The sequence below is a fragment of the Aspergillus fumigatus genome, chromosome 3 (genome assembly GCF_000002655.1).
Source record: "Aspergillus fumigatus Af293 chromosome 3, whole genome shotgun sequence".
NCBI lineage: Eukaryota > Fungi > Ascomycota > Eurotiomycetes > Eurotiales > Aspergillaceae > Aspergillus > Aspergillus fumigatus.
In genome coordinates this window covers 3,437,388-3,458,121 of record NC_007196.1, presented here as the reverse complement: position 1 = coordinate 3,458,121, position 20,734 = coordinate 3,437,388, and the positions used below count along the sequence as shown (strand labels likewise).

Below are 20,734 nucleotides of genomic sequence, written 5' to 3'. Positions count from 1 at the left end.
ATCACCATACATCAACCAGAAATAGGTTAAGTTATAGATTCACTCTTTGTTATATCATATTGTAGCTTATCAATGATATTCTTCCTGTGTAGAAAAGGATCAATGTCTATAAGCTAGCATTGATATAACTTTCCTAACTTGCATTCAAGAATGCATAGTCCAAGTAGGATTTAGTGGTAATTGCATATATAGGTCAGAATCGACGACACCGCTACTCCCTGCAGCAAGATAAATGACCATCTTGCAGGATGCAGCAAGTTTTTGAGAATCGGTTTTCCATCTTCGAGTGCCCAAGAATTTCACATGACTACATACATTATATTATGTGATAGTGTCTGATAATGTCCAACATCATATCCACAGGACTCCGAATTGCACCATGCATCAGTCCAGCAACTACATAAAGACTATTTGTCCAAAGGTGGTTCCTGGCAGTCGATCAATACTCCCTGCTTTCCCCAATGTCACAAACATCGAACACTCCCTCTTCAGGAATTGAATGCTTCTTCAACGCCTCCTTCAATTTCTTCGCAGGTTCGAGGACGTCCTCCTCAGTAAGCACCCACGTGCCCCAATGCATGGCGGTTGCTCGTTTACACTTTGTATCTCTGAATATTTCCACAGCATCATGAGGGTCTGCATGCATTGGACTCATGATGAATCGTGGCGCGTACGCTCCGATGGGGATCAGACCTAGGTCAAATGGTCCTCTGAATTCGCCGACCTGCTTGAACGCGGGGCACGAAGGGTAATCATACTCCGGGGCGTGATCGTCCACGCCGTCCGGAAGTTCAGGTACCGCACGGTATCCAGTATCTCTGAGCACAATACCCAGTTAGCTTGAATAATTGAAGAAGTGTACTAGGGACCCTGGACATACCCAGCGAAGTAAACCTTGCGACCTCCAGATTCGACGTACCACGAAGACCACAATGTTTTCTCTCGATCAAGGAGTCCTCTGGCACTGGTATGCTGGCATGGTAGGCAGCCGATACGTGCTTTGATATCCGCAGGCTTCGACTTGAGATCGCCTGTTGCTTCTTCAACCGTAGTGTCTGGCTTTTTCGAAGGCGAAAGGACGACATCCCGCTCTTCCCACCAGTCCATCTCAGTCATATTCTTAATTCCCGAGCTCGAAAACCACTCTTTGTTACCAAGAGGCGCAAAGAAATGGCAATTCGGATGCAGTTTGGCGATCTCTTTCACTGTCGGGTGTGATAGATGGTCGTAATGGTTGTGGGAGATAACAACTGCGTCGATAAAAGGGATGTCTTTGATCTGGCACGGCACCTCCGTGTACCGCTTCGGTCCAAGCCAGGAGAAAGGCGAGCAACGATCCTCAAAGACAGGATCAAACAACACTCGCAGACCGTCAGGAAACTCGACATAGTAGCAGGCATGGCCTAACCATGTCGCCCTCAGCTTCGACGTCTCCCGGCTGGGCAGAAATTCTGGTTTACGGACGGGAACAGTGGGAGGTGTAGTGTCAGGCCGGTTGGCTTTCCCAGTTACCTGGCGACTTTACATGCGAGAAAAAAAAATAGTCAGATCTGGCTTATGGTAATATAATTTGTCGGAGACCACTTACGAAAGGAGATCATAGGCGATGGTTGCTTTGATCGGTTTCCATGAACTATGTAGGATGGTCAGTACCTTAAGCACCGCTTACACCATGTTTTCTGACAACTAGTCTTACTCCCATGGGTTCGTGAATCCGCCTTGAAGGTGATGGCTTTTTTTCTGCGCATCCTCTGGCAACCGTGAAGCGGCAGGCGTGGTGATAGTGATAGCATAGAGGATTGCCGCGGTGGATGAACTCATATTGCGCTTCATTGAGGGCGCTGTGGAATTGTGGCCTTGATGCTGGCGAAAGCCAAATAAGCGTCGCAAGAATGAGCGCATGTGCTAGCAAGTGTATTTATGCGCAATGTCGGGCACTCGATTTCTCTTTATCTATGCAACCCAGACGGGGAACAGCTCAGTGGGCAGATGGTCACAGGGACAACAAACGAATCCGAATCGAATCAGAAAGAGACAAATCGAGCTTTAAGCCTACTATTACACCGGAGGACGAGTACTCCGTACGAGCTGCACTGTCGGCTTTAGGCGGCGACTTTGACTGCCATCAATCCGAAGCAAAGACTTGCATGTCAGTCACTAATCCCGCTATCTCCGAGCCGACGCGCTCCTTGGCGAAGCTCACGGAGCCCATCATTCTCAAAGGATTAGTTGCGTGTGAATAAGGTGGAGGCTGAGCAGTATTAATCTTTCCCCTTAAACGGGGGGTGTGTAAGACGCGTCTGAACAACAGGACCTATCCGTAGATACCTAGGTTCTTCACAGGTAACTTGTTCTCCCAACAAAAACAGGACAGCCCGGGGTACCGGTCTTATCTCGGCCCGTCGTAGCTCCGATATCAGACGCCATGGACGTTTTTGAGATGCGCCGCCACAAAACATATCTATTTCGCGATCATCACGGCTCATCTCCGTAGACTGGGATGGAGAGAAATGGAGCTCCGGATACTGCCGGGTTGCCCTCGCCTGGTGACCTAGTTCTGCGACAGCGGAATGATGCGATCCAAGCGGCGATTCAGCAACCCAGCGATGGCGGCCTTTTCTCTCAGCTCTCCAGTAACCCTTTCTTCACTGCGGTAAGGTCTACAGCCTTGGGATTGTGAATGCGAGAAGAAATGATTTACGGAAAACTGACGGGCAGGTCATGAGTGCAGGGATTCGGTCTCGCTGGTCTTGGAGCGGGATTGAGCTTAGCTCAGAAAGGCGTTCGACATGGTGCCGCCCTGCTTCGACGTCGTATGCTCGTGGATGTCGAAATCAGTATCAAGGACGATTCTTATCCATGGTTTCTCCACTGGATGACTCTCTATCAACAATCCCAACTTAACGCCGCTCGCTCCGCAGCCAGCAGGTCTGGCTTCATGGAAACTATCCTCCAGAAACTGACACCGGGAATGCGCCACCTGTCGATACAGACGCAGAAGGTCGAACATGCCAATGGCGCTATACATACTCACTTTGCACTGGTTCCTGGACCGGGAAGGCACGTTCTACGTTACAAGAATGCCTTCATTTTCGTCAATCGGATGCGAGAGTCCAAGTCGCAGGATTTACAGACGGGACGGCCATGGGAGACGATCACATTGACAACACTCTACTCACACCGGCACATTTTCGAAGATCTGTTCAAAGAGGCACATGCATATGCAGCCAAGTCACACGAAGGCAAGACGTCTATCTATAACAGTTGGGGCACGGAATGGAGACTATTCGGACAACCGCGGAGAAAGCGCCCATTGGACTCGGTGATTCTTGACGAAGGTGTCAAGGAGCGGATTGTGGAAGATGTAAAGGACTTTGTGTCTAGCGCCAAGTGGTACCATGACCGGGGAATTCCCTACCGACGCGGCTATCTGCTCTATGGGCCACCTGGCACGGGAAAGAGCTCGTTCATCCAGGCATTAGCGGGAGAGTTGGATTATGACATTGCCATCTTGAATCTGAGTGAGCGGGGACTGACTGACGATCGATTGAATCACCTGCTCACTATTGTGCCGAACCGGACCCTCGTCCTATTGGAGGATGTGGATGCTGCTTTCTCGAATCGGCGTCAAACTGATACGGATGGGTACCGGGGCGCCAATGTGACCTTTTCCGGCCTGCTAAATGCCTTGGATGGTGTTGCAAGTGCTGAGGAGCGTATCATTTTCCTCACAACAAATCATGTCGAGCGACTGGATGAAGCCTTGATTCGGCCCGGTCGGGTTGACATGACCGTCCGCCTAGGCGAAGTCACTCGCTACCAAGTCCGCTGTCTATGGGACAGGTTCTATGGTGACCTCGACACAACCGGATTTTACAGGCAAGCATTCCTCGACCGGCTACAGGAGTTAGGCCTCATAGAAGACGAGAAAGGCTTCAAAGCCGATCGGTCTAGAAGTACAAGTGCTGCTGCTCTGCAGGGCTTGTTTCTGTATAACAAGGGGAACATGGAGGGGGCAGTCGCAATGGCCGAGGCACTCACACATACAGTGCATGATTCAGCCGAGGGCGACCATTAGTATGTACATTATCATGACGTGTAAATATATTTGATAGACCTGTGAGCATGTGTGTATCTGGACGGCGTCAATTCAAAACCTCGCTTAGAAGCGATCAGCAACATGAACTTGATGAAGCTGGGGGTGCAGATTCACCAGCTAAGCACCCCGGATTGTAATCCACACTGAAGCTTCTAGTGCTGCCACCCTCCCTGGGCTTGCACAGCCATTATGATTGACTAGCAACTGAGTGTATTCCTATCACCTGAATGGTTCTTCCGCGATCATTTACAAGGCAGCTAACCAATCACGACAATCAGCACACAGCTGACCAGGATCGCCTTTCTGAGTAGTCGGAGCTGCTTTCAATTCTCCATCCTCTTCACCACGCGAGAACGAGACCAATAGGACACCAAATCTTCGCATCTCACCGGCATTGCCAAGCCAATTACCTGGCGTTGAAGCGCTGCGACAACAGTCACTCCAGGCACTTAGCCAATCACCCCGCTGGTGCTAACCGCCGACACCTTAACCACAAAGATATTCTGCAGGATATTTCAGTTCTTCACACTAGCCAGAGCCTCTCACATTTCAGACCCTTGACGCTTTGCATGATGGATTTTATGGTGTTTACCCGACCTGGAAAGCCTGGAGCGAGGGGTATATGTCAATGTTGGTCCGCTCTTGTTCTCCCTGCAAGTCCGTTCAATGCCATTCTCCATTCTGATTTGGGTCTTTTGAATTATATGATTGCCTGATATCATTTCTGTGCTGACATTGACGGGTTTGTCTGTGTACAGTGTGGAACAAGCATTCCAAAATTGATTCGTGTCCGCTGCTTCTGCTTCCATACCTGCGGCCTGTGGTTCATCCCCCTGACTTTGACTGAGCCTCGATTTCGATTTTGCTCGATTTGAGAAATGAGTCAGTTTCAGTTATTTCCTCAACCTTCCCCTGTAGGTGGAGGCTCGAAGAACCCCTTTCGCAAAGGCATCAAGAAACCGGATGTAAAGTCGCAGTCGTCGAGGCCCATACCCTTGGAGGACCTCAAAGGCTCGCAAACAGAGGCTGTGCTTCTGGAGATTATAGAGGACACAAATAAGGTTCAGCCACCTCCAAAGGCACATGTAGCCCGAAAAACACCACAATGGACACCGGAGACAAAACGTGAACCCGAGTCTGAGTCGCTGTATGATGCTACTCCACGGGTCGGAAGCGCAGGAAGAGAACGCTCGCCAACACCGAAGACCAAGCCTTCATTGCCACGAGTCCAGGTAGGCTCTCATCAAAAGCCTCCGCAACCCTCTGAGCCTCCAGCGATTCCTATGAAATCAATATTCCCTCGTTATGATCCAAAATTCCCGCTTAGCCAACAGCAGTACTACCCTCAATCCTCGGGCAGTACGCCTCGGACTCGCCACAATCCTCGAGGGCTGACTCTGACGCCAGAACCGGAAATTGACCGCGTGCTAGGGCCCAAAACGGTCCCTGCGAGCGTATTGAACTTTCCTACGGATGTGCTCGAGCCGCTTGAGGTACACTATTCCTCTGCAGAGGAGCTCAAGGGACTTTGGGACGTTGCCAATGGACAAAGGCCGCAAAATCTTATGGGGACATTCAATCTGCGTATGCATAGGTGAGCATCCCGATAGGTTACTATTCGGCCAAGCTGATGGGCGCAGGACTGATCATGCAACATTCACTTTCGGAGACCCGCAGTCTCCGTTTTACACCATGCATACTTTCTCGACGGATGAGCTGTCTATCGCAAGAGCACACCCTATGAAACCTCACAGCAGTGTCTCTGTGATGATGCTGAAACTGGAGGATCGGAAGCGTCGGCTGCCGCCCAACGACGGACTGGTCACCCTGTTGTTCTCCCGACTGGCTGCAATGCTAGCTATCAGCGAAGCAGAGGAAGTAGCAAAGCAACATCACCTTTCATCAACCGAAGCGAGCAAAGTGGAAGGCAACGCGCTGAAGCGAGCAGCTGCACAAGAGTCCTGCAGGCTTCTCTGGAATAACGAGAAGCGCCTGTACGAGCTCCAGCACCCTTCGCACTGCAAACAGCCACCGCCTGCTCTCGTCGGCGCAGCTGGATTCGGTGCAGCGGGTATTCCCCTTTCTCCAGTGCGGTCGAAGTACGCGGGGATCCTCCACATCTCAGTCTCGACTCCATCAAGCGACTCCCAATCCCGTCAGCCCCCAACGATCATCGTGACGACGCCCCTATCCCCCAACGCGTTGGAGGCCGCCACCCAGGCGGCCACGCCACGCACCTCTACCCTTCCGTTGACCGACTCGGACGAGCCGCTGGCGTCACTTGACCTTGGTACAATGACGCTGTCGATTTCCGCGACGGCAATCATTAACACTATTCCGTCATTGTACGCCATTGACTCCCTGGTAGCCGCCATGCTGGCCGTGGCTGCTTCAGATGAGACGACCAATCCTGTCCTGGCGGACATGGCCTTGTATGACCCCAAGCAGGAATCGCATCACTTTTCTTCACTCTCCAATCCTGCCGGCGGCGGCGTGTTCACAGGTGAATTAGTAGCGACACTCGCAGAACGCGAAGACGCCAAGGAGAGCGACCGGCTGATGGCCAAGATTAAATCGTCCACGTTCAAGCCAGGCACTCCCACTGCCAGCAACAGCAATGACAAGCGGTCCTTCTGGTCATGGAGACGCCCAAAGCCTGCAAAACCCAAGAGCAAAAGCAAACAGATCATGATCGAGCAGTTCGATCTAGAAAAGTACGGACGGTACGGGTCTAGTTCTTCCAGGGAAGGACAAAAGCTGCCCGGCCCGACGAGGGGTATCCTGCGGCTTTTGTTCTTTGGCTTGAATATTATTGTGAAAACGCTTACAGTGTTGGTGAAGGTTGTGGCTTGGTTGTTAGTGAGCATTACTCGGTGCGTGACGAGTGAGAAGTTTTAGCCTATGCCGTGATTGATGCTGTTGCTGTTGATACCCTAGTACCCTTGTGTTTTCCTACATATGGATTGATTATGCACATGATCTTGAGCTTTTACAGGAATATTATCTAAATATGTTGATGTCAATGAATCGTCACTTATCTCATTCTCGACAAGTATCTGTACATGGATTTGCATAGCAGATGGTGGTCTGCATACCATCCTCTGCGACGTATCCCAGTTTCAACACCTGCCACACCGAGCGACGGATCATACCATTGCTACAGCTATACATATGCATGTACATCCTAGCCGTATAAGTAGGAGGGCAGTACGTGGCAGAGGCGAAGGTCAGACATTCCACACCACTTAGGAATGCAAATCATGCACTCATGCAAACGAACAGACTACACATCCATTCCATTCCACGGCACCAGATATGTATCAGACAGGTATCGCAGAAAGAATAAGGATGTCAGAAGGTTCTCCGTCGAAATAGAGTTACCAAGGGATGAATGCGTTTCGTGTCTACTGCAGGTATGCTTGTATACCGTGAGGACGGATATATTAAGGCTTCGATGCCCAACCCTGCACCAGCTCGGTCTCTGTATCTTGGGACATCTCAATCAAGTGCCTAGGACAAAATACTGGAGCCAACATGGTTCACACCACACCCACCACCCTCCTGGCCCTAACCGGCCTAGCTGCCACAGCTACAGCCTACAAGCATACATGGAGGGACCACATGAAGTGCGCAGTAAGCATCGCTTGTCTTCACGTTGATCTTTCGAAAGAAGCCAGCTTTTCTAACATCTCACCCGTCAGGCTGCTGTAGCCCAGGATGCGGATTACCCAACCTGCACCTCACCCTCCAAGTTTTACTGCTTCTGCGCGCAGCCATTTGAGCCGAGCAAAATAAGCAGTGCAGCAAAGGACGTGTGCGAGGGATTTGGAATCCGTACGTTTAAAGTCCTTTTCTTTACCTCTAGACAACGGATGAAGACTGACGCGATGAAGCAACGGAGTCTATACACAGGTTCATCTGCGACGACGGTGGCCCTTGGGGTGATGACGATGTGTATGATTGGGACCATGGCTACCACCGTAACTGCCACCATGCCTTCGCTTACGACGATGACGAAGACGATGGCAACGACTATGACAGGGACAGATATGGATATCGCATCTCCCATCCCCACCGCCTCAGCCACCCCAACGTGCGTGTTGCCGCTCCGGAGAGTGAGGCCGGGTCTTCAAACACAGATAAGCACAGTCCCAACGTCCAGAGCAAGAGGGCGTACGCGCCAGGTCTCTCCCCTTCTGCCTCCTCGGCCGCTGCCAACCGCGCACTCGTCACCAACGCCCCCTCCGCCCTTGAGGAGGACAGCGACTTCGAGGACGGCGAGGAGCACGGGGTCAGGGTCATCACGGAGTTCCTCACGCATACATCCTGCGACTGTTCGTCGTCGACTGTAGCGGCTGCAAGTAGCAGGATGTCGAGTTGGCCGGCGTATGTCCATCAGAGCGCGGTTCCTGTTTCGTCTTTGTCGGCGGGGCATACGCGTGTTCATCAGACTCTGGTTCCGGTGTCTTCGTCATCATCACACATGCTTGTTCACCAGACAGCAATTCCTGCTTCATCTTCGTCGAGTCGACCGGCCAACCTTGACCAGGTTATGGCACCTGTTGCATCGTCGTCATCAGCTCACGCTCCCCACAGCGCAATCCCCGTGGCAACTTCATCATCAGCGCGCGCGCATGTTTATCAGACTGCGGTCCCCGCTTCCTCATCGTCGACGCACATGCACCTTCATGGGAGCGCGATTCCACAGCCAGCTTCGTCCTCAGCACGTGCGCATGTTCCTCAGACTGTGGTTCCTGGTGCGTCCGTGTCGAGCCAGCCGGCGCACCTTCACCAGGCTGCGGTTCCCTCTCCATCGTCATCATCAGTGTCGGCATCGAGTACAGTGGTTAGGTCGCATGCGGGTGTCTATGCGCCTGCGTCTCTGTACGTCTCGGTGCCTGTCTCAGTGCCTGCGCCCACGGAGGTTGATGCGCAGCGGAGCGGGTATCCCAGTCGTCACAAGTCGATGGATTCGTATGTCGTGGTGCCGTCGGCGTCGCCTTCCCCCTCGCCTGCAGTAATGACGTTTGATGGGGGTGCGGCGGTGGGGGTGCTGGTGCCGAGTTCGGTGGTTGTGCTTGGGTTGACTGCGTTAATGGCGTTCTTTATGTGATTGTTCTGGGCTACTCAGATTTTCACAGTGTATGTTTGCGAGTTTTGAACAAGGGAAAATGAGCCTCGATTAGATAGTTTACTTTGGTAGACGACATGGTATGAAAATGAGCTAAGTACAGATTGCAGACTGCATGGCTATTATTACGTAGGAACTAGGCAGACGGCTGGATCGCCTGCTGCACGCGAGGATATACCTGTATCATTCGGTAGTACAGATCCGGGTGGTCGCGGATCATAACCTGCGGGTCCCAGCCCATGGCCACGAAGATGGTTTCGATCCCGCTGCTGACGGGAGTCATGAAGATTTGACAGATCTGCAGGCCGATGACGAAGGCGAAGGCCATGATGACGGCCGTGAAGTTTCCATCGGCGTTGTAGCTCGGCTTGGTGAATTGCAGGTACAGATACGCCAGCAAGGCGCAGACGTATGATACAAACACGGAGCCCATGGTGAGCACAGGCCCGATGAGACAATCGTTGACGAGCGCGTCAATGCCGCGGTCTCGCATCATGGTCCACGTGTCCTTGGCCGCGGGGATGTATGCCTTTCCGTACAGAGCAATGTGACAGAAAGCGTAGCGGTTGAACAGCGTGACAAGCCAGTCGAGAATGGCGATGAAGCATCCGAGAATCCAAAACATGATGCTCCCCACAATGCTCCCCTCTGCAGCCTCGTTCCGCTGCGCGACGGAGCACGCCTGCCGCAGCATGTTGATGATTGCGATGATCAAACTTCCGAAACTGACGCTGCCGAACGAGTATGTGGTTGCGCGCCGGAATGCACCCCGCGTTGATCCCCGGGGCATGCCATTCGGCGACTGGCTCCAGAAGTACCAGGACCCGTAGACACCCGCGATGGTGGTATGAATCGTGTTCTTCAGCCACTCGCTAAACCAGTACATGGCGAACGTGACGTATACGACCAGCCCGATGACTCGGGCCCTGCTACATCCGCCGTCGCTGCAGGAGGGGTTACTGCCGGAGCTGCTCGGCTCATATGCCACATATATCGAGACCAGGGTTACTGAAAACCACGCAGCAAAGGCCACAGCCACGAGACCGCCAATCGTGCTCACGATAAACATATGGCCGTACTTCCGGGACACGTCAATGGACGTCTGTAGCATGAATGCGCTGAACGGGATACGCGGGATCCAGCTGATGAAGCAGATGATGGCGAAGACGCCAAAGAGGAGGAACACGATGCCCCCGCCGTACTGTTTCCGCGCGATATAGTAGATGCCAGTCGCCAGCGCAAATACAATATTGAGAATCCCAGTCACCCAGATGAACAACTTCGAGAAGTAGCGCGCCCCGAGAAAGTACGCGTACGAAAAAGCGAGCGCCACACAGAGCACGAAAATAAACAGAATAAGCGTATTCGTGTCGAGAGAAAAGCTGTTGGAGGAGTCATAAATGCCATCACCGTTGAGGCCTTTGTATTTGGCGTATCGATGGATGGCCACGCCAGAGACCGCGACATATCCCAGGAAGACGGCGATGAACTGGACGCTAGTCAATCAATGCCTCGTCAACTGAGTGTGCAGCCACTTACGAGTAGACCGGCCCAAATATCGTGGTACTTGGGTCGCTCGATCTTGAACGCGTCGTCAAACCCGTAGACGGCCTGATTGTACGTTGGTGGTGGCTCGGTCGGAGGCTTGGGCTCAGGTCCGCGTTGAAAGTTTAGGTCGTACCCATGATTGCTCACATTATTGTTGTAGTAATCAGGCTGTTGTTGGGGATTTTGCATCCCAGGTTGAAAATCACCATACGACTGGCTGGGATTGTAGTAGCTCGCAGCCTGTCCGCTCATGATGGTATACCTTTGAAGGGGAACAAACAACCAAGTAGTGACGGAGGGGAGAAGGGGAGAACGATGAAAATAGAGAAAGGAAAGAAGATCAATTCAGATCGCACAGTCACATGTAGCCAAGCCAAGTATGGAGGCAGCAAGGGACGATGGGTCCTGATGGGGTCGGAGTGTCGACTGCCAACAGCCGTTCCGCATTCGGTCACAGTACGGAGCAGAACTTGGTTGCTTGAGAAGATAGAGTTATCCCAAAAAGTTGGTCGATTGGTGTTTCTGGTGGATCTCCTTGCAAAATTCCCGGTTCGATGTAGCTGAGAGGGGATTGGGTGCATTCTGATGGATTCTGCCTTTCAGTGGGCGTCATTGTGATGATGTCAAGAGCCAAGAGCCAAGAGCCAAGCCCAAGAAGTGGACATTTTCCAAGATTCTCAGCCCTACAATTCAGGCCCACCAGTCACCTCCTGCCTGAGGTATCATTATGTATTTCTGCCTGAGACAATGGCCATCCATCGACTCTGCACCGTACGCAGTAGACAAGGTTCATTATCCCCATGGTCCCTACTGTATCCGTCCTACGGCTAATAGCTGACAGAAGATGTATCACTCTAAGCTGCAACTCGATGTCTGTATTGAGACGCGTACAGCCATTCTTAAGGGATTCCAAGCCCTCCTTGTAGTGCTTCTCACTCAACAACTCAGAAGACGTATAGCAATGCTGATTAGATCTCACCACAGTTTTCAACAGGATACACCCAATGAATATAAGAATACTAATAGTCAATTTCTTGAACCCTCCTGGCCAGGCCGAAATTCAACCCATCTGCGCATAATCTGGCCCGTCAGCCGGCAGCCCTAACTCTAAGGGATCTCGTTTCCCGCCGACGGCCGACGCTTTATGCCCCGAACAAAGAAACACACGCAAGGAACCCGAGTCGGACCACGACTACAAATATGCAGAATATGCAATGCAGAAGGGACCATGTGGAACTGAACTCGGTAGGTTGTCGAGTAAGCAAAACATGGATTCCGCTCAACCTACCAAATTGGACTTTTTGACTGTGCCGGCCACCCCGTTTAGCATTGGGGGTTTGGCCTCGATAGTGGTCTTGGTGACTGTTGTAATCGGGCCAAAAGCGGTGATCGATACGGTTCTTAATGTGAGTACACTGTCTAGTGGGTTGAAAGGCGATTTCTGATGCCTGAAATAGAGCTACTTGTCTCTTGTTCATCGGATTCCAGCTGCCGATGGGAAGAAGTACATGTCGGGTCCGGCGTACACATTCCCCAATGGACAGATGGTGGACAAGTTTCTGGCTGCACGGACGAGGAGCTGGGAGTGGGAGGAGAAATATGGCAAAACGTATCGCATTTGGGCTGCTAGTATCCCGGAGGTGTACGCATCCCCGTCTCCATTCCTCCACATGACCGCAGTCTGGAGATCTGCTAACACGGCTTGTGTATACGCATAGTGTGATAACGGACCCCAAAGACGTCGAGGTGCTATACCAGCAGTCGACCGACCATAACAAGGCGCCCCAGGCAAATGCCGGCTGGCTCTTGACTCAGCTGCTTGGGTCGGGCCTGGGGCTGATTAACGGGACTCGATGGTCGACTTTACGAAAGACTTTGGACCCGATGTTCTCGCACCGGGCTGCCTTGCAGTATTTGCGCGACAGCCTCGACGCTGGTGCTCAGGACTATGTGGCGGGGATACACCAGTTTGCAAAAGCCGACGGGCAGGTGCAGACCGCAGATGGGAAGGTGATGGTCATTAATGCCACGCAGGCACTGCAGCGATATCCGTTCTTCGAGGTCGCGTCCATGTTCTATGGGAAGATGAGTGAGGCAGAGCACGAGCGGCTGTGGGATCTCGGGCGTCGGTATTCGGAGGTCTTCGCGGCGATTGTGTCTGGCGGCATTCATCGCTCTAAGCTGACTAGGTATCTCAATACCAAGGCTTGGAACAATGCGAGAGACTACCAGAAGGCGTGGCGAGATTTCAATAGGGAGATATACACGGCAAGGAAGATGACAGCCCCTGATACGCCAATTGTGGCCCTCACAGAGGCAGCTGAAAGGGGTGAACTGACGCCAAATGAGGTAGGTGGCTGGCCCCTTGGCTGGAACGATATGGCGACCCCTTTTAACAGTAGATCTAGGTGACTGACACGATTGCGGAATCTACCTTCGCGAACCTGGACATCGTCACCCATGTTATCTCGTCTTGCATTATTCTTCTAGCCGATTCCCCAGAGGTCCAAAATGACCTACTTCAGGAGATGGAGAAAAATAAGGCAGACCGAGAAAATTATATCACTCGAAAGGACACGCTTCTCCATTACTGCTTGTTGGAATCGCTCCGTCTTCGGCCGGTTCTATGTAAGTATTGGTCACTACCAGGCCGCTCAAGGCTTGAAAGAATACTGGCTGACGCAGGTCAAAGCATTCACGTTCCCTGAGAATCCGCCAAGGGAGAAGATCCTGGGAAACTTTGTGGTACCTAAAGATACGACCATTATTGTGGATGCTTTCGCGATCAACATCCGTAATCCCTTCTGGGGTCCCGACAACCGCGCATATCGGCCCAGCCGGTTTGCGGGTATTAAGCAAAGTCAGGTGAGAATCTCAAACTGCCCCTAAGGAGACTGCTTTGAAGCTCATTGGTCTTGTAGCTCCGGTATAATCTCGCAACTTTTGGCTATGGGCCGAGAAAGTGTCTCGGACAGCATATTGCCGATAAGATCGTCAAAGCCGTGGTCTATCACCTGTTCAGCAAGTATAGAGTTTCTCTCATGCCGATGCAAGCTGTCGAAGGAGACTTCAAGGTTGACAAAACCAGCTGGGTTGCATTGTATGATGTTGATTTGAAACTGGAGCCAAGAGAGTCTTGAAAATGTTATGTATGAACAAGTGAACATATACCTGCACTAGATGGACGCTTGATAGCTGCGAAGAATTCTCATTACCCTGCACCAATGACCAACTCCTACTGCCATATCCTCATTTAGCGAGCTTTTCTCTTTGGACATAGTCCGGCAAAGGTTCACGGTTCATTAGAAATACGGCCCCCGGCGTGTGTTGGGGCCGTCGGCGGGTAAACAGTGTAAGCACAAAAGCGCTGCGCCGAAGCCAAGTAAGCCGAAGCTAGAACACCATTCATTTATCAGATGAAGAATACAGACTAGAATGGAACTACACTCCCCCCCCCTCTTTGTAGAATTTGTCAGCGTAACAATGGCGAGCAATCCCAAATCCGACCTGTTGAATTGCCTTTCCGGCTCCAATGTGATTGTTGACGGCGATGAGGCGTGGCCGGATGCAATCAAGCGCTGGACAGGGTATCTGGGCAAGATTCCTGCAGCAGTCGTTCAAGTTACTAGCGAGGAAGACGTCATTGCAGCGGTAAGGGTCCCCCATCCCCTTTTGAATCTGTATAGGCTGACATGTGTCCTCAGGTTTCTTATGCGGTGCAGAACCAGAGGCCGTTTGTGGTTCGAGGAGGTGGCCACAGCAATGGCTTCTCGACAGTCGACAGCCCTGGGATCATCATCGATCTCTCGCGTATGAGAAAAGTCACCGTTGACGTGGAGAGACAGGTTGTTGTTGCACAGGGAGGCGCTACTATGGGCGACGGGGTGAAGGCAGCCAGTTCAGTCGGAATGGCTGTCGCTACCGGAACCTGTAACGAAGTGGGCCTGGTAAGGGAAATGACTTCTCCTATTCCACCACGCAACCTAATAATGAGGAACAGATCGGCGCTACCCTTGGAGGAGGGATCGGGCGCCTTCTTGGGCACGTTGGATACGCCGCAGACACCGTGCTCTCGATGCGTGTCGTTGTGGTGGACCAGAGCGGAGTAGCTCGCGCAGTCGAGGCATCGCCCGACGTCAACTCCGATCTCTTCTGGGGTCTTCGCGGTAGCGGTCATTTGTTCGGAGTGGTGGTTGAGGCTACATTCCGAGCTTACCCGTGGACCCATGACACATGGCACAGCTGTCTGGTCTTTCCGCCTAGTGACGCAGGATTGGTGGCAGAGGCTGTGGAGAAGGTCCATTACCAGGGAGGTATGCAGGGGCGGCTGGTATTCTGCGCTCCAAACAAGCAGGTAAGTCTGTCCAGAACCCTTTACTGGAACCCACTGGCTGACTTTGAGAATTAGCCTATTGTTCTTCTCCAAATGTGGTATATGGGATCACACGAAGAGGCTGCCAGCAAATTCCAGCCTCTATTGGAGCTCCCGTCTATGACAGATCATTCTTTAAACTTTGTTGGCCGCCGGATTCCGTACCCTAACCTCAATGACTCCAGCGACCGTATATGTGGCTATGGGGGTAGAAAGAACCTCGCCGCGTTTGGCTTGAAAAACTTGTCAGCGGGAGCCTGTGTGGCCGCCCTCAACGTCTACATGGACTTCATTGTTCAACACCCCGAGGCGGCCCAGACTCACGTCCTGACCGAATTTTACAGCATGGACGTTGCGCGGCAGCTTGACCAGGACGGGCAAGAGACCTCTATCCCTGGTGAGTTCCGGCGCGAAGTGAAGTATTGGGTCATGCCTCTAGCTTGGTATGACGACCCTGCACTGGACGATGCATGTGCTGGGCTCAACAAGGCCATTCGAGAGGCATTCTTAACACAGCACGATGGCACACGCGCACGGGGAGTAGGCTACGTCAACATGCCCTTTGAAGACGACACCACCACTAGCGTTTTTGGCGAGGGTGAGCGACTGGAAAGGCTCCGGAACCTCAAGCTCAAATGGGACCCGCTTGGTGTGGTGCAAGGAATTGTAAAACTTTGAGGATGGATCTGAGTTGGTTGGAAGTCGATATGTAGGTTATTCAGTAGTAGGCCGGTAGAAAGGAAATCGGGGATTTAATGGCCTGATGCCGGTGCCTCAGGATCGTCGGATTCCCTGCCTAAGGCATCCATCGATAATGGGTCATAGAAGCATATCAAGTGGGTCACCCCGCTACGACTATGAAATGGAAAGTAAAACATCATATAATTCGCAAAGCCCTTTGCACGCTTCGTATCCTTCGCAATTATCTTCGAACATTTTAGGTTATAATATTTAGATACTCTGTGAATGGCGTCCTGCAGAGTCAGCCATCATTAGTAAGCAGGGACCTACTAGCCCCAAGCGGTTAGACTTTCTGCCTCCCAACCGTATTGCTTCGCTATTGTTGTATCTCGTCACCCTGCTTTGTCACTGTGCCACCTTTCTTGTCACCTTCCTGGAACACGTTCATCATTCCAAGGCTGTCACCCCATCTGATGGACTCGACAACTTCATCCTCACGGTTCTCGGTTAGCAGTCCTCAATCGGGCCCTTCTGCTGGCATACAGAAGGGCCGGCAGCGCACCATTACCGCGTGCCTGACATGCCGCCGTCGGAAGGTCAAGTGCGATCATGCGCAACCTGTATGTACTCCATGCCAGAGAGGCGGCCGTGTTTGCACGTATGTCACTCCACAGCCTGTCTCACAGGCACCCTCCCGTGTGGGGACCGGCAGTCGAGTGTCGCGGACCAACCTTCGGTCTGGCCAAGAGGAGATCCGTAGTCGCCTCGAACGGCTGGAAAAACTACTGGAGCGAGCGATCTCCGGTGGGGGTAACATGTCGATATTGCCTGATGCAAAAGGAACTAGTACAGGAAGCCTCTCTGACGTTGACCAGGGAGGGAATGCATTACCCAACCCGAAATGCGAAACTTTGTCAGCTGATGGTTATGACGGTGCCTTGCTCCTGGAGGCCGAAGGAGGCCAATCCCGCTGGGTTTCGTCTCTGCACTATGCTCTCTTAGCTGATGAGGTACAATCTTTCTGCCGTTGTGATTTTATGTATCCAGCGCTGATAATGCTAGATTCACGACGTCAAAATGCTGCTGGGAGATCAATCTAGTGGTGCACCGGCTGATAGTCCACCGTCAGACCAGCCAACCCCCCCATTCCCGTTTTCTGGTTCGACCGTGGAAAGCCTTACGCCTTGGTCTCCCAAGTCGGCAGAGGATTGCTTGGCATTGCTTGAAATTTTCTATTCCAATGTTGATCCGATGACGAGACTGGTACACAAACCTACGCTGCAACGACGATTCACCCAATATATTAACCATACATACGGCACGAGGACTCAAAGTCCGGGTGTAGAAGAGGCCGCCGATGCGTCGCGACCTGATCACACCATCCATGCCTTCGAGCCTCTGGCGCTGGCTATATTCTACTCAGCTATCAACAGTTTGTCGGCGGAAGATGTTATGATGCGATTTGCTGCAGAGAAAGATGCCCTCCTGGCTCAGTTTCAAAGAGGGGTGGAACTTGGGTTAGGACGAGAAGATTTCCTAACGACCCCAAGTATTGAGGTTCTACAGGCTTTTGTCCTGCTTCTGGTACGAAGGCGTCCCCGTTCTAACGGTTCAATGTATGTTTGATTTACTGACCAACCTGCTAGACTTGCCAATCCCGGGAAGATGACATGTCAAGGACGTGGACGCTTCTTGGCCTTGTTGTTAGAATGGCTCTCTCCCAGGGTCTTCATAGAGAACCCTCCTTGTTCCCGTCAAGTAATATGGATGTTGTCCAGGTCGAGACTCGTCGCAGGCTGTGGCATCAGATATGTCATCTCGACTTCCGTTCCGCAGAAGGTAGGGGCCAGGAGCCCACAATAGCAGACGAGGACTACACTACGCTGCTACCACGGAACATCAACGACGAAGATCTCATTGAAGGAGCGCATCCAACTGCGGAAACATACTCACCTCCTGGATTTACCGACATGACAGGCCATTTGATTCGCTTGCATGGCATCCACTGCTTCCGAAGAATCGTTCGGAGCACTTATCGGCTGGAGCGGAGAATCAAGTCTTCGGTTGCCAACGGAAATGGTAACCTATATCCAATCGCAGAGCTTCAGTCTTTGTTTGTCGAGGTTCGAACCATGGTGGATGAAATGGTCAATCATCTCCAAACTCAATACTTGCAATACTGCGACCCCCAAATTCCGCACCAGCGCATGGCCCTTGGTCTTGCGGCCGTAATTGAATGGCGATGCTGGTCGATTTTCTGGCTGCGAACCCCGAAACAATACCGGGAGGCCGTCGTGTCCCCTGAGATCCGACAAACGTATGTTTGGTGCTGTCATTGGAGCAGAGAACGTCTTTTTTCGTGTCTTGGAGCGAAAGCTAATGAATGTGTTTAGGGTATTGGCAAAGTCAGTCAGCCTCGTGGAGAGCCTGAACATGATGTCGGATGACAAAGATGCCCAGAAGTTCCAGTGGCATATAGGTGGTCACGCCTGTTTCCAATCCATTATGCACATCGTATCGGAGCTTGAAACACCGGAATTCCAAGCGGCCAACCACCGTTCGCTCCGGTCTCGCGCATTGAGCGTCTTGAAAAGGACGATGGATACAAGAGGGCATGAAGTCACGCCTATGTGGAATGTGATCAATCGTATCATCTCGAACTGTCTTGCCAAAAATGCGCCGTCTACCTTCCCTTTATCACCATTTCAGGCAATGTTTCCTCCAAATGCAGCGATCCCCGGATTAGGCTCCTCAACTACTGTCCCGCCTCAGACAATTGCACAAAATTCATCAGTATCGGGAGGATCCGCAATGGCAACCCCGTTGCCTGATCTGTCGGAGGTAGGAAGTCTGGACATGCAGGATCCCACCTTGGCGTTTGACTGGGTAAGTGAATCTAACGCCTTGATGAGACGCTCTCCGCTGATGTTTTGGGTAGGGGTTTTGGAACTTTGATCCCGCAGATCCTGGCTCCTATTGAGAACTACTTTATTTTTTTTTTTTTTCGTGAGCTATACTCGTTTTCTCTGCACATCTACCTCATGCTCTGTCGAAGGTTGGCACTTGTGATAAAGGCTTATGAACTGGCTTCTAGTATCTCATTCCTAGTATGTGAAAGAGAACGACTCGTAAGATGACATGATACCACTTGATAACAATTTGAAAAACTGTCATAACTTTCTCAAATGAACACCATCAGTGCTTAGGTGCTGTACACCCGGAGATTATAATACATGGTCATATAGACCCCCTTCTGCTTCTTATACGAAAATGAGAGAAAGGTGTGTGTGCCCGTTGACGAGGACAGTGGATGATGGGGACTATAAAAGTCAGCGCTGATACGGATCCATGTCAAAGAGACTGGATAACTTACAACAAATCTTCCAGATGCTTGCAATAATCTTTCTCCATGTTGTGCCATCCGAGCCTTCCAAAGAACGTTTGTAGCCGACTAGCAATCTGCATATCACTTTCACAGTAGTGTCGGACGGGCAGGTATACCTTGGGCTCGGGGAACCATTTCCCTGGCCTCAGCTCGAAATTGAATATTGTGCCTGCGGTGCGATGGCTATTCTGTGGCAGCTCCGCGTCCTCGTCGTCGATGCCGAAGACCGTCCTCCACAGCTCGTCCAGCAGCTTCAGGCCCTCCTTTGTGTTCTCGTCTGTCAACCGCCCACCTAAGCAGTACGCCTCTTTTACCTTCCGCAAGGATGTATGTGGCATCCGCACGTATATCTTGATCCGAGAGTCTGCCTCGTTCACGCAATCGACGCTGATCATCTCCGTCTTTGCCGCGCCACCGTAGCTACCTATCCACGCCTCCATGACCGACATCGCGGCGATGGTCTGCACACCCCACACCTCACTCTTCAGCGCTAGATGCAGAATGGAATCAGAGACCACCTTTGTTGTGCTCTGTCCAGTTTTCAACGACATGAGAATCGGGAAAAAGTACGCCTTTGTGGTGACACGACCCGCGTCCAGGTCGAACGCCAGGAAACTCTGTGTGGTATGCTCGCCTTCTGGTATCTTCGCTCTTAACGCAGCGTACGTTTCTGGGCCAACAAACATGTCGTTGCGGAAGTGCTCGAACAGCGTCAGCGTGGCACCGACTTCGGTTGCCTCGTATGAGTGCATGAACTGCGTCACGGCAGCTTGGTTGAATGGGTCCGCTGCAGCCCCGGCTTCAAAGCCTATAGGTTCAATACCAAGACGGATTGTGCTCTGTGCTTCCGAGTTCCCGTTCACGTTCCAGCTCGGCTCGAGCGGAGTGAAGTCGTCTGTCAGGAAGGACCTCCACGGCGCGTTACTCGGCGACGGGTGCGTCGAGTTCTCGAGCGGCGGTCGAGGTCCCAACAATGGGAGAATATGGGTATGGTATAACATAAGGTACTTGTAATGAGTGTAAAGAGGGTAGTTCGCCTTGGCCAAAAGCTTGCTCATAACAGGGCCCGTCTCCCGCCACCAGAACCCTGTGCTCGAAGCCGGAGCCGGCAGCGGAAGTGCAGCCGTCAAGACATCGTACGGTGTCAGTTGTGCAAGAGAAAGACCATCGTGCGCGTCAAAGTCTCCGTTGCTTAACTCCTTCTGCGTCTTGGCTGGATAGCCCGCAGCGGTGCCGTTGAGGCCCGGTGGAGCAGGAACCAGCGAATCGATCTCGGCTCCGATGGACATGTTGAATGATGTGTGACAAAGACTAGATTCTTTGCAGTATGTTGTTCACTGCTGTCCTGAGTCGATCTCTCGGTCTTCCCTCCCCTTCGGCTTGGGCTCGTGCGAGGCCTATCTATATACGGTCCGACAATGTGGTGATCCCCCGTCAGAGCCACGTGTTCTGCGCCTTTTGCCAACTGTCCGAGACTCGACTCGTTCAGCTGCACGAGCCTTGCATGGCCCCTCAGCC

General features: G+C 52.1%; 9 protein-coding genes across 9 annotated transcripts; 6 read left to right on the top strand and 3 right to left on the bottom strand.

Moving 5' to 3' along the window:
• Window positions 1-187: 187 nt before the first annotated feature.
• Window positions 188-2,337, bottom strand: AFUA_3G13010 (uncharacterized protein). Its single transcript, XM_077804458.1, has 4 exons — window positions 1,697-2,337; window positions 1,589-1,633; window positions 881-1,519; window positions 188-818 (listed from the first exon to the last, which is right to left on the bottom strand). Exons 1-4 carry the CDS (start codon window positions 1,900-1,902, stop codon window positions 440-442), a joined length of 1,269 nt encoding a protein of 422 aa, XP_077660609.1. The 5' UTR covers window positions 1,903-2,337; the 3' UTR covers window positions 188-439.
• Window positions 2,338-2,357: 20 nt separating this feature from the next.
• AFUA_3G13000 (bifunctional AAA family ATPase chaperone/translocase BCS1) lies at window positions 2,358-4,265 on the top strand. Its single transcript, XM_749228.2, has 2 exons — window positions 2,358-2,653; window positions 2,732-4,265. Exons 1-2 carry the CDS (start codon window positions 2,501-2,503, stop codon window positions 4,076-4,078), a joined length of 1,500 nt encoding a protein of 499 aa, XP_754321.1. The 5' UTR covers window positions 2,358-2,500; the 3' UTR covers window positions 4,079-4,265.
• A 34-nt stretch (window positions 4,266-4,299) lies between these two features.
• AFUA_3G12990 (uncharacterized protein) lies at window positions 4,300-7,150 on the top strand. Its single transcript, XM_077804457.1, has 3 exons — window positions 4,300-4,729; window positions 4,858-5,693; window positions 5,740-7,150. Exons 2-3 carry the CDS (start codon window positions 4,978-4,980, stop codon window positions 6,995-6,997), a joined length of 1,974 nt encoding a protein of 657 aa, XP_077660608.1. The 5' UTR covers window positions 4,300-4,729; window positions 4,858-4,977; the 3' UTR covers window positions 6,998-7,150.
• Window positions 7,151-7,435: 285 nt separating this feature from the next.
• Window positions 7,436-9,212, top strand: AFUA_3G12982 (extracellular serine rich protein; the record flags this gene model as incomplete). Its single annotated transcript, XM_001481576.2, has 3 exons — window positions 7,436-7,732; window positions 7,801-7,933; window positions 7,993-9,212. The coding sequence occupies exons 1-3, from the start codon at window positions 7,634-7,636 to the stop codon at window positions 9,210-9,212; spliced, it is 1,452 nt and encodes a 483-aa protein (XP_001481626.1). The 5' UTR covers window positions 7,436-7,633.
• A 154-nt stretch (window positions 9,213-9,366) lies between these two features.
• Window positions 9,367-11,387, bottom strand: pns1 (choline transporter-like family protein; the record flags this gene model as incomplete). The annotated part of the gene is made up of 2 exons (XM_749231.2): window positions 10,770-11,387; window positions 9,367-10,719 (listed from the first exon to the last, which is right to left on the bottom strand). The coding sequence occupies exons 1-2, from the start codon at window positions 11,028-11,030 to the stop codon at window positions 9,367-9,369; spliced, it is 1,614 nt and encodes a 537-aa protein (XP_754324.1). The 5' UTR covers window positions 11,031-11,387.
• Window positions 11,388-11,681: 294 nt separating this feature from the next.
• Window positions 11,682-14,076, top strand: hasH (cytochrome P450 monooxygenase hasH). The gene is made up of 6 exons (XM_077804456.1): window positions 11,682-12,184; window positions 12,236-12,420; window positions 12,497-13,127; window positions 13,187-13,406; window positions 13,471-13,643; window positions 13,700-14,076. The coding sequence occupies exons 1-6, from the start codon at window positions 11,993-11,995 to the stop codon at window positions 13,916-13,918; spliced, it is 1,620 nt and encodes a 539-aa protein (XP_077660607.1). The 5' UTR covers window positions 11,682-11,992; the 3' UTR covers window positions 13,919-14,076.
• Window positions 14,077-14,261: 185 nt separating this feature from the next.
• Window positions 14,262-15,828, top strand: hasG (FAD-linked oxidoreductase hasG; the record flags this gene model as incomplete). Its single annotated transcript, XM_749233.1, has 4 exons — window positions 14,262-14,429; window positions 14,483-14,725; window positions 14,779-15,132; window positions 15,187-15,828. 4 exons carry the CDS (start codon window positions 14,262-14,264, stop codon window positions 15,826-15,828), a joined length of 1,407 nt encoding a protein of 468 aa, XP_754326.1.
• Window positions 15,829-16,032: 204 nt separating this feature from the next.
• On the top strand, window positions 16,033-18,811 carry hasF (Zn(II)2Cys6 domain-containing transcription factor hasF; the record flags this gene model as incomplete). Its single annotated transcript, XM_749234.3, has 5 exons — window positions 16,033-16,841; window positions 16,894-17,415; window positions 17,478-18,148; window positions 18,225-18,717; window positions 18,770-18,811. Exons 1-5 carry the CDS (start codon window positions 16,305-16,307, stop codon window positions 18,809-18,811), a joined length of 2,265 nt encoding a protein of 754 aa, XP_754327.2. The 5' UTR covers window positions 16,033-16,304.
• Window positions 18,812-19,033: 222 nt separating this feature from the next.
• Window positions 19,034-20,505, bottom strand: hasE (7-dimethylallyltryptophan synthase hasE; the record flags this gene model as incomplete). The annotated part of the gene is made up of 2 exons (XM_749235.2): window positions 19,034-19,151; window positions 19,205-20,505. The coding sequence occupies 2 exons, from the start codon at window positions 20,503-20,505 to the stop codon at window positions 19,034-19,036; spliced, it is 1,419 nt and encodes a 472-aa protein (XP_754328.2).
• Window positions 20,506-20,734: the final 229 nt, after the last annotated feature.

Coding starts and splice junctions, on each gene's coding strand:
- AFUA_3G13000 (XM_749228.2), top strand. CDS start 2,501: ATGGAGAGAAATGGAGCTCCGGATACTGCCGGGTTGCCCTCGCCTGGT. Junction 2,654..2,731: donor GTAACCCTTTCTTCACTGCG/GTAAGGTCTACA, acceptor TCATGAGTGCAG/GGATTCGGTCTCGCTGGTCT.
- AFUA_3G13010 (XM_077804458.1), bottom strand. CDS start 1,902: ATGCGCTCATTCTTGCGACGCTTATTTGGCTTTCGCCAGCATCAAGGC. Junction 1,520..1,588: donor ATCGCCTATGATCTCCTTTC/GTAAGTGGTCTC, acceptor TCGCATGTAAAG/TCGCCAGGTAACTGGGAAAG. Junction 819..880: donor CGCAAGGTTTACTTCGCTGG/GTATGTCCAGGG, acceptor TATTGTGCTCAG/AGATACTGGATACCGTGCGG.
- AFUA_3G12990 (XM_077804457.1), top strand. CDS start 4,978: ATGAGTCAGTTTCAGTTATTTCCTCAACCTTCCCCTGTAGGTGGAGGC. Junction 5,694..5,739: donor TTCAATCTGCGTATGCATAG/GTGAGCATCCCG, acceptor TGATGGGCGCAG/GACTGATCATGCAACATTCA.
- hasH (XM_077804456.1), top strand. CDS start 11,993: ATGCAGAAGGGACCATGTGGAACTGAACTCGGTAGGTTGTCGAGTAAG. Junction 12,421..12,496: donor GCTGCTAGTATCCCGGAGGT/GTACGCATCCCC, acceptor GTATACGCATAG/TGTGATAACGGACCCCAAAG. Junction 13,128..13,186: donor GTGAACTGACGCCAAATGAG/GTAGGTGGCTGG, acceptor CAGTAGATCTAG/GTGACTGACACGATTGCGGA.